At 47.2% G+C, this 10,587-nt stretch overlaps 2 protein-coding genes across 5 annotated transcripts; both read right to left on the bottom strand.

The window, feature by feature from the left end:
- Nucleotides 1-1,162: 1,162 nt before the first annotated feature.
- HOXB7 (homeobox B7) lies at nucleotides 1,163-6,500 on the bottom strand. Of its 3 annotated transcripts, none has more exons than XM_032985028.2 (3): nucleotides 6,326-6,500; nucleotides 4,643-4,925; nucleotides 1,163-1,621 (listed from the first exon to the last, which is right to left on the bottom strand). In XM_032985028.2, the coding sequence occupies exons 1-3, from the start codon at nucleotides 6,404-6,406 to the stop codon at nucleotides 1,368-1,370; spliced, it is 618 nt and encodes a 205-aa protein (XP_032840919.1). In that variant the 5' UTR covers nucleotides 6,407-6,500; the 3' UTR covers nucleotides 1,163-1,367. The 3 variants fall into 3 exon arrangements, with proteins under 3 accessions (XP_032840919.1, XP_032840920.1, XP_032840917.1); XM_032985029.2 differs by lacking the exon at nucleotides 6,326-6,500 and adding an exon at nucleotides 5,666-6,305; XM_032985026.2 differs by lacking the exon at nucleotides 6,326-6,500 and having other exon boundaries at nucleotides 4,643-5,568.
- An 896-nt stretch (nucleotides 6,501-7,396) lies between these two features.
- Nucleotides 7,397-9,312, bottom strand: HOXB8 (homeobox B8). Of its 2 annotated transcripts, none has more exons than XM_009973236.3 (2): nucleotides 8,590-9,312; nucleotides 7,397-7,821 (listed from the first exon to the last, which is right to left on the bottom strand). In XM_009973236.3, the coding sequence occupies exons 1-2, from the start codon at nucleotides 9,008-9,010 to the stop codon at nucleotides 7,514-7,516; spliced, it is 729 nt and encodes a 242-aa protein (XP_009971538.1). In that variant the 5' UTR covers nucleotides 9,011-9,312; the 3' UTR covers nucleotides 7,397-7,513. The 2 variants fall into 2 exon arrangements, with proteins under 2 accessions (XP_009971538.1, XP_009971539.1); XM_009973237.3 differs by having other exon boundaries at nucleotides 7,397-7,818.
- Nucleotides 9,313-10,587: the final 1,275 nt, after the last annotated feature.

The following is a 10,587-nucleotide window of genomic DNA, read 5'->3' as shown; positions in this document are numbered from 1 at the left end:
TGTAAATAAACAGGCAGGGGCGGGTGGGGGAGAGGGCGGCGGAGGATGCTCCCCCGCGCAAGTACTTAAATTTGCTCGCCTTTTGTTTTGCATTGTTGATTTTTCCTGCGTTTAATTGCTTTAATTTATTTTATGCGTGCTTTGATGCTAAGCGTTATTTGGTGCTAATGAAAGAGTTCCAGTGCGCAGTAAAGTAGTTGAAGGACGGAGGGGGAATCTAAAAATAAATAAATAAATAGAAAATCTATAGGCACGGCAAAATAGATCGTTTTTCTGCAAATTAGTTACAAAAGGAAGAGAATTAAAACAAGGGGCGGAAAGACTATTTGGGCTGATTCTGGCTTCTTTACGTTCCTCCTTTATGATCTTACCTTCCTCAGTAATAGCCCCAGCGCAGCCACAGAGGGAGAGGGAAAGACCAGCCTGCATTTCCAGAGCCCCGAATATCAATTATATCTTCCTATATTCGCCAAATCTGTTGAAAAAGTACTAAAATTTTGAAGCGAGTGGCTGTGCTAGATAAGGAGAGAAGTTCAGAATGATAGATCAGGGCATGTATTCATCTAAAAGGGCCTTTTAGTATATTTATTTTACACGGGAAAAAGCAATTCCAAAAGCCCGTGTGTTACTTTAATGAGGAAAGGGGAAGAAACCCAATGCGATGGTAGATTACTGGAGATTTCCTTTTTATTTTGAAGAATAATAATCACAGACAAGGGGGGGAAATAAAAAAGCAACGCGTCGCCATTAAATAATTTGCTACTTTGATATACAACATTTTATGTAGCACAATATTAATTCCTCTTCTTTTTTTCGTAGAGACTTGAACAATGAAGAAATAAATCCAAGTAAAAATATACACAGACAAAAGAGCATAGCAAGGAGAAAAGAACCACGGAGCTTACAGGGAGAAGGCGTAATAATAATTCATATTATGTACAGGACTATATACGCTAAGTATAATTTGCATTCAGACTTTCAGGTCACATTTTCTAAATTAAAGGTGCTAAACACGACCACGTTACTTCATACCAAAAAGTACACAGCGAAGTACAAACGGAGATTTACAAATTACTTGTACTATAGGAAGACTCACATAGAAAAATGTGTCTATTCTGACTCTAAAGCCACATTTAATAGGTAGATAGTCATTCTATTGTACAAAAAAAAAAAAAAAAAAAAAAAGACTTTAATATAGGTAGTATTTTCTTCAGTGTCAGGAAACACAATGTATCATTCCTAGGGGTTTTAATTATTTATGCACTTATCATTTATCTATTTTAATATATAGTCTTTTTCTGTGTGTTTTTTCCCCTCTTTTCTTCTCGCGTGGGTTTCCGCCTTTCCTGCATCCACCTCTCGCCCTTTCATTCCTCCTCGTCGTCCTCCGCGTCTGGTTTTTCCTGGCTGTTGGAGCCGGAGCAGGCAGTTTTATTTTCTTTTTTCCACTTCATGCGCCTGTTCTGGAACCAGATTTTGATCTGTCTCTCCGTGAGACACAGGGCGTGGGCGATCTCGATGCGTCTCCTCCTCGTCAGGTACCGGTTGTAGTGGAACTCCTTCTCCAGCTCCAGGGTCTGGTACCTGGTGTAGGTCTGGCGGCCGCGTTTTCTGTCGGTGCCTGGGAAACAAATGCAGATTTAAGTCAGCTGGGGGCTTGGGGGAGATGTTTTTGGGGGCTGCTGGTTTGGTTTGCTCTCTTGCTTTTGTCTTTGGAGGCACCTTATCAAGCACCCACCCACTGCAGTCCCACGAGGGGACAAAATCCTCGGAGGAGCTGTACAACCTGAGACAGCCCTTCTTTTTATTTGACAGATCAGCTCCTTCTGCTCGAGGCTCTCCCCATCTCACACTGCCTGTTCTCAGCCCCCAAACCACCCCAGTTTTAATTTGTCTTCATCTCGGAAAAGCGTGCAGTGCTTTTATTTTTTTTGTTTTTTGTTTTTGGTTTTGGTTTTGTTTTTGTTTTTTTTTTTGTGCTTCTGTGTGTGTGCCTGTGCGTGTCTCCGAGTGATCAACAAACTTCAGGAAGTTTCCTGCCCTCGTAGCACTGCTCAGGCTCTGAGTTCTCGCTTTTAAAATTTTCATTTAGACACCTGAAATTTCGGATGGTTGAGAAATAAATACAGAAACACAGTCGAGCAGAGCGAGAGAGGCATCTGCTACCTACACAAATCCAACTATTTGTCCTCTCTTAAAGCTGTCATCAGGGTGCCTGCCTGGAAGGTGTGTGATGGTCTATGTTGTTCCAGGGCATGATCTGGGCACAGAAGTGACTTCTGGGGCTGACGGGGGACTGCTCCCTCCGGGCTGATCTTGCAGGGGTGTGCGCAGATGAGAAGCACCTCAACACTTACTCCAGGCTCCCCAGTATCCTCCAGCTGCCTGCGAGCGGAGTTTGGAAAGGGCCCAGCTCCTAATTCTCCCCTCCACCCGACATTTCCTGAAGTCTCATTGAAAATAATTCTACAATATGGTGTTTGTGATCCTGACTCTATTTTCTATGTAAATGCTATGTATATCTATAGTATAATGTATTCTTTCCCAGAGCAGTGGGGATGGTGAACAGCAGCCCTCGGCCTCTCCTCCACACATTCCACCGGACTCCTCTTCTTCTCCCCTGTTTTTTTCCCCCATTCCTCTTTCTTTTTAAAAGAAGAAAAGATCCAGTCATTAAAAGGAGAAAAAAAGCAAAATAGCCAGGCTAGCTGTAAAGTAAAAATGTGCAGGTCATGGAATGTGGGTTGTAAAATCCTCTGAGGGGAGAGCCATAAACTGCTGCTGAATAGGGATGACAACTCTATCTCTGCTCGCTGATGAAATTCCACAAGCACGATCGCACAGTGGGCATGAGGCACGGGGAGGGGGACACACGGGAGGGGGGACCCCGCTTTTACAACCGAGGTCGAGTTTCTCTGGTTTTAGGCTCCGCAGATCCCAGAGCATCCAGGTTTTTTCGAGCGCAGGTCCCCGCGCGTTCGCCCTGTTTCCAAACCCTCTCTAACGTTGATCCTTGCAGCGTCACAGGCTGAAAGGGGGGCAAGTGGGGGGGCTTCTTAAATCTAAAGTCAGATAAAAGCAGAGATGAAGTGTTTACGAGCAGAAATATTCGGTCTTTGATAAATCAACTGTAAAAGTGAATGAATTATGGAGCAGGTAATGGAAAGAACTGACCACCAAATAAGTGTGAGGGTAACTCCTGCCTTTATAAGCCGCTGTACATTGACTGCTTCGCTGTTTTCTTTTTCCTCTGCTTCTCAGGGAGGCTGGCCCGCACTCCATTCGCCCCCCCAGGTTTTACTACCGAGCCCCTCTCCCCATCCGCGGCGGCGGAGGCAGTTTCACTCCCAGGGATGCTCTCAAGTTGCAGTCTGGCACGGCAGAGCCGAAGCCGGGGCGGCTGGAAAATGAGCTCCCGCCTCCCCCCCCGCTCCCAGCCGGGACAGCAGCGCCTTTCTCCCCCCCTTCTCAGGATTACACGAGTGTAAACACCACCACGCGTGTACACGGACACGGGCCGAGCTGCTCTGAGCGGGGGGGGAGCCCGGCCCGCAGCGCCCAACCCGGCCCCGCGGGGAGCCGGGACGCCTCGGGACCGCTCCCACGCGAGGGAAATGGATATTTATTAAATGTTAATTGACATTAATACCCTGAGACGGAGCGCGGCGGTGGCTGAAGGCAGTGCGGCCGCCCGGCGTTCAGCGGCTTTGGGCTTGAGACACACGTGCGGGGGCAGCGTGTCCCGGCGTGGGGTGTCCCCCGCTCCGCTCCCGCGGAGCACTGCGCGGCCTTCCGCGGAGCTGCGCAGCCCTGAGCCGCGGCAGGATCCCGAGGACCCCTGGCCCCCCCATCAGGGCCACGCTGAGCATCCCGTGGTCCCCAAAGAGCCTTCCCCAACGCGCAGAGTGCACCGCACCCCTCCGCGGTGATGTTTTTCGGGCGGTGGCACAGATAAAGGTGCTCCCCCCACTATATCCATCCATCCATCCATCCATCCATCCATCCATCCATCCATCCATCCATCCATCCATCCGGATTCCGGCCGGAGTGTCACCGTTTGGAGAGCGGGGCTTTTAATTGCCCCGGGAATGATGTGTGGCTGTTTCTGATGGCAACACGCTACGCTTAATTGCAGTGTCTGGGACATTGTGGTGAGGGGCTGGCAAATGAAGGTTTTGCAGTGTAACAGAAAACAAACCAAGCTTGCAAGCACCTCCCATAAATAGTTTCTTTCAGAATCTATATCTATATCTACACGGGGGTAGCACAATCTCCATCCTGTAAATATAGGAGAAGAAGGGGCTGGCCATTATTTCTGCAGCTCTGTCTGTCCCCTCAAAGACAAACTGCCTTTTGCATGGCACATACACAGCCCCAGCAACACCAATAAATATTTAAAGCTAAAAGGATGGCTTTATGGCGGGGATTGGGGGGGGGGGACCTGGGGGGGGGGGCTGTTCGCTCTCTCCCTCTCTCTTTTGAAGATGCGTTTTCGGTGAAACGTCATGAAAGGAGTTGGGGACAATTCCCCCCTCCCCTCCCCCTCCGTCACCCCCCGCGCACGCCATCAAATAATTTACACTCCCCCCCGCTCCCCCCCCCTCCCCCCGGGGCTCCTTTCTTTAGGGAGGCTGGGGCTTACCTGTGCTCCTCATCCAGGGGTAGATACGGAAGTTACTGTCGCTTTGCAAATCTGAGTCCCTCTGGTCCGTTTTGCTGCAATTCTGCTTGGAGGCATCTCCCGGGCACATCATGGAGAGGTTTTGCTCAAAAGGGGAACAGTGCATGTTGAAGGAGCCGGGCTCCAGGCCGTAACCGGAGGAATACATGCTGGGGGGCTGGGGGTGCACGGCGCTGCCACTGGAGTAGAGCCCGGGCATGGAGGCGGCGAAGGGAGGCGTGGATCCGGCCCCATACCCCGCTCGCTGGGTGTTGGAGGCGAAAGCGCAAGAAGTTTGCTCGGGAAAGACTCCGGATGGGAAAACCGAACTTGCGGCTTGATATTTAGAAAATAAAGCATTCGCATAATACAATGAACTCATAATTTGGCCGGGTGATTTGTAGGTCGGGACGTTTTAGTGTCGGTTTTACGAGGTACCGTGATATATTACGGAATTAGAGTCCAGATTTACACCAAAAAGGAGCCCTTTTTCCTCCCGGCCCATGTGACGCGCGGGCACGTGGCTCCGGCGGCGCCAATCGCCGCCCGCTCCCTCCTCGGGGGCAAAAAATTGTAGTGCTGCTGGATTTATAAAATATGATAAATAATTGATGCGATATAAAACCCTCCAAGATCTATGCTGGAAGGGGTGAAATTGTGCTGGAGTCGATAAGCAACCTGTAATCAGTTTTCAGCTCAGACCGAGGGAGAAAGAGAAAAGGGCGGGGGGGGGGGGGGGTAAAAGCACGTTGCTGATAAACCAGCGTCTCCCTCTCGGTCTCTCTCTGCTGGAGGAAAAGGAAGGGAGCTCTATTTATCCCTTTATTGATCCCGTCTAAAATTCCCTCCTTCGCACCATTTCCCCGGCTCCGAGGTACTTTTTCACAAGACTGTACATAATTCCCTTCCCTCCCCCTTGACCCTCTCCCCCTCTCCCCCCTCCCCCCCCCCCCCCCCCCCCCCCCCCCCCCCCCAAAAAAAAAAAGACAAATGTCTCATTGATACCTAATAGTTTCAGGGTTCTTTTTTCCCAAATGCCATTCAGCTCTATATCTAATTTATTCCAGTGCCACAGGCTTTGAGCTTCGTATTGAGCTGGCATTTGCTTTTCTTGTTGCGAAAAATAAAGAGTGTACAGATCCCTTGTTTAGCGTGTCAGCGGTTCTGCAGGACTCAATTACAGTTAGAAGTAAAACCTTACCAGCTGGCTGATTTGCTTTCTGCTGGAGAAGCAGAGACACCTTCCAAAATGTGATCTGCCTCAATTTTTTTGTAGGGGGGGTGAGGGGGGGGAAGGTTTTAGAAAGAAAGAAAGTCTTACAGGCAGGAAAAGCAGCTCAGACAATGGTGGATATGCATCTCGGGTTTGTGCTGTTTCTCCTTCCCCAAGGTTATGTTGCAAGGGGATGGGTTTGCATCCCCGCACTCCGGTATTGCCATGGCAGGGCAGCTCGGTAGGCGAAGGAGCAGAAAGCAGCTCAGCTGTGCGACTGACAATTATTTTCCTTTTTTTTTTTTTTTTTTTTTCGCAATGTGGGAGGAAAGGAAGGGGGACCCAGAGCTGGGCTTCATCTTGCGGGGACAGTAGGGTGGGCGAGCAGAGAGAGGGAAAGGAGGAAAGAGAAAGGGGGGGGTGGGGGGGGAAAGCCAAACAACACACTTTACCTTCAGGAAGGATTTCCACACAGCCTCCCAACCTGTCACCACCCAGGAACTGTTAGAAACAACAACAAGAGCAGAAGCCATCGCAGTTGCCCCGGCCCCCCCCCCCTTCCCCAAGGCTCCCAGGCAGCAGCTCCCCGGCCCCAGCCTGTCCCAGCAGCGCTCCAGCCCGCCAGCATCTCTCCAGGCAAAGAAGTCTTTGATGGCCAGGGCTGCAGCTCCGACACAATTGACTTTTATTTCCTTTCTATCAAAGTGGTCCTGGAGGAAATGGAGCAGGGTAAAAGAATGATGTCACGGAATTCTCGCTTGTAAACTTTATTGTAACTTTCTTCCGCCGCTTCCAGGTTTAGACAATAGAACAAAGTGATGAAAGAACAACAAAATATATCATTAGTTCCCCCAATAAAGTAATTCACGTATACAGTATACATTCTTTTTCACAGTTAACCTAAAGATCACTTTACAACTTGCTTCACTGTGCGCATGCTAACTAAAGGAGAGAAAAACGTGGGTTTTTTCTTGTCTTTTTTTTTTTTTCTTTTTTTTTCCCTTATTTTTTGGAAGAGACATTTAAAAATTGTAAACAAAAAAAAAAAAATCCCGAACCAAATAAAAGAAAAGAAGTAAGGAAAGTAAAGAGAGAGAGAGAAAGAGAGAGATAACTATAGCATAAATAGGCAGTTTCATGTTGTTGGGATGTTTGTTTCAATAGCTACCTCCAGTACATACAGATAAACCACAACAAAAAAGGTGGAAAAATAATTAAAAAAAAGTGCACAAATGTAATTTCACGTAACTCCTATAGCATTGAAAGCTATGTTAACCAACCCACCCCCCAGGAAAGAAGAGAGAGACAGAGAGAAAGACAGAGAGAGAGAGAAAATTTCACAGTCATGTTTTACATAAGCTATTGCGTTACACTACCACTAGTTAATAACTGGCAAAAGGCAGGAGAGACCTCCCGATCACTTTTGCATACTGTTCATTGTATCAAAGGATAATCAGGAAAGTGGTGCTTACAGCTATATTGTTTTACAGCAATAAAAGGTTTTTTTTTTTTTTTCCTTTCTCTTTTCTATGCATTGTTGGTTTTTTTCCCACCCCTCCCTTACATTAACTGCCATTAACGTAGGGCTCAGGGGCTCTTCCACCCCAGCAGCGCTTGCCTTTCAGTCCTTAAAAATCCTTTTATTTCTTGTCCGCCTTCTGTGCTTCCCCTTCCTCGTCCACCTCCTGGGCTCTTTCCATTTTCTGTTTTTCCAGTTCTTCCTGCTCACATTTGCTGCTGGGAAACTTGTCTTTGTTGTTTTCCTTTTTCCATTTCATCCTCCTGTTCTGGAACCAGATTTTGACCTGCCTTTCTGTCAATCCCAGGGCATGCGAGACCTCGATCCTCCGTTTGCGGGTCAGGTAGGGATTAAATAGAAATTCCTTCTCCAGTTCCAGCGTCTGGTAGCGGCTGTAGGTTTGCCTCCCCCTCCTCCGTCCAGCGGCTGCTGGGGAATTGCAAAGGTTGGGTGGAAGAGGGGAAGAAGAGAAGGAGGTTGAGAGATACATAAACCAGGCTCGGGAATAGGCACACAGAGGCTCCCACCCGCTCCCACACACTCACACACACACACGGACACGGGAGGGGGAGGAAGAAAGGACTCGCAGGAGCAAAGGCAGGAAGCAAAGAGGGAGAGGGAAAGGCTCCTGTAGAATATTATAAAAGGGAAGATTGTTATAAAGGAAAGGGGTGATGGTGGCAGGGGAGGGGGGGGTGACCCACCAGCCCACTCCAGCAGCCCAGCTAAAGCCTGCACTTGCACACTTATTATTACCCGAACCACAACAACAACAACAACAACAACAACAACAGCGTCCGGCTCTTCGGGATCCCGAAAAAAAAAAAAAAAAAAAAAAAAAGAGCTGCAGCCCGGGGAGAGCCAAGCAGCACCACAGAAATCCCAAATCAAACGCAAAACAAAAATGAAGGGGCTTTTTTGAGGCTATAAAAGTGCCATAAACTTTAAGGACGCTTCCTTCCACAGAAAGCCCGGTTCGCTCAGCCCCCAGAAGAAAAGGTCTCCTTCAGGGTAATTAAACTATAAAGCAATTTACAAGTGCAAAAGTTTACCCCCATAAAGCAGTAAAATACAGTCACTGGGGAAGAAAAAGGGAGCGAAAGAAAGCAAGCAAGCAAGAGGGGCAGAAAGAAAGCAAGAGGGCTACTTTCTGGGTTCAGGAAATGCCTCCTCGCTGTCCTCTCCATCTCGCCTCACCTTGCGGTCGCATCCAGGGGAAAAGCTGGGTCGGAGAAGGGCTTTGCTCCGAGCTCTCCGCCTCCTCTCCAAGGCCGCTGGCAGCAAGCTTGCAGTCCGTGTACTGCACCAAGTCCGACTCCTGGGCGCTGAAGAGGCTCTGCCTTTGCAAGGGGTCGTAGCCATAGAAGTTGCTGGGGTCCCCATGGCACGCCACGGCGCAGGGATTCTGTTGGTAAGGGGAGCTGGAGAGTGAGGATGCTCCGTGGTAAAACTCCTGGATTTGGGTCGGATGCTGGAAGGTGCCCCCCGTGCTGGGTCCGTACACCACCGTGGGTCTGCCCCCAAGATCCTGAGCGAACCCACAGTCATAGTAATTGGGACGCAAGGAGTCCCCGGTTTTGTATTTGGAGAAGAGTGAGTTGACAAAATAAGAGCTCATTTTAATTTAAATAAGAATATTTGTTTGGAGGAGGAAGAAAATAAAAAAAAAAAAAAAAAAAAAAAAAAGCCAACCAAACCAGACCACGGGAATCTATTAGCAAAAAAGAAAGCGCTAAGATGCTAAGCAACGACAGTTTGTGATTTCCAGGAATATAAAAGGAGGATATAATCAAAACTCTAAGCCTGCATGATATTGAATTCTTTCCTCCCCCCCACCCCTAAAAAAAAAAAAAATCGCCACTTAAAGAGTTCTCGCTTTACATTTCCAAGAAGAGATGCCAGTTCATAAACAGTTTTCAGTGATTTACTTCAGCGCAAATGAGTTGTTTCATATTTTGCAGTGTCTTTTCATGATCATTTGCATCTATTACCAAAACCTCATCCTATTGGCTTCTCCTTACTCCACACGGACTCTGCACTGCATGATTGTGAAAGGAAGAGTGTGAGAGAATAAAGAAGGAAAAGCAAGCGAGGGGGAGCGAGAGAGGGAGAGGGAGCGAGCGAGAGAGAGAGAGAGAGGGAGCGAGAGGGGAAGGGAGAAGGAGGTGGGGTGAATATACGGATTAAATATGTTTAACTACCTACATTAATGAGATATCGCTCGCCTCACAACAAATCACATACCTAGACCACCCAAAAGATTGATTTTTGGGGAGTGTTGGAAAATTAAAGAGAAGCGCTCGCAGTCGTTAATTTCAAAATTTTAACGAGGCAGTTTTAGCCTTTTTAAATGTCAGGGTCGCTTTGGAAAACTGTAAAAGAACACGATTTAATTGCTACCAGTTTTAAAAGGTCCTATAAATGTAATTGGTATTTTAATACAAGTTATCAAATCATACAGCTTCTTACCCTAAACATATTTTAAAACAAACGAGGTAGTCATATTTAACATTTTAATGATCAATTTCCTTATTATTGATAAAGGTTTAACTATCACATGAAGGGAATTGCATTTGTAATAGCCCCAAAAAAGGCTGTAAACTGTTTAACAAACTATAAAACGCCATAAAGCCGGGGATGTTGTTGTTGTTTATACCGCACTACATAAAAGCCGTTAGGATTTTACGAGTTCGTTCCTCTACTGCTATAAACCAGAGGTTTCGATTGGACCCGTCCGCATTATAGCGAGATGTTGAGGTGTCAATATTGAATTAAAATGATTATAGTTTTTCATATATAACATTGACTTTTTGTGTCTCTCCCGCAGCCCCCTCCCTGCCTCCTCCCCCGCCGAGGACTTGTTCAAGATGTGGTCGGGGATGATTGTGAACTAAAAGTATTGTGTCGCTTATCACATCCAGAACAGAACCTTGATGGTCAGTAACTGATGGCTCTTCCCTACCTCACCCCCTCCTCAGTAACTTCTTTTTTTTTTTTTTTTTTTTTTTTTTTCATGATACTTCTAATGAAAACTGAGAAGAAGAGGGGGATGGGGTAAGGGAGAGAGGAGAGAGGCTTTCTATTTTATTGGCATTTGGTAACAACGGAGCAAACTTACCCCTAAGATGCCAACGCTGCAATTTTCCACCATCTAAACACACAGGGGGTAGATTTTGAAATTCATTTATCGCAGTC

This window comes from Tyto alba, unplaced genomic scaffold, assembly GCF_018691265.1.
Source record: "Tyto alba isolate M040663 unplaced genomic scaffold, T.alba_DEE_v4.0 Super-Scaffold_12, whole genome shotgun sequence".
Lineage (NCBI taxonomy): Eukaryota > Metazoa > Chordata > Aves > Strigiformes > Tytonidae > Tyto > Tyto alba.
This window is presented reverse-complemented; position numbering and strand designations above follow the sequence as displayed.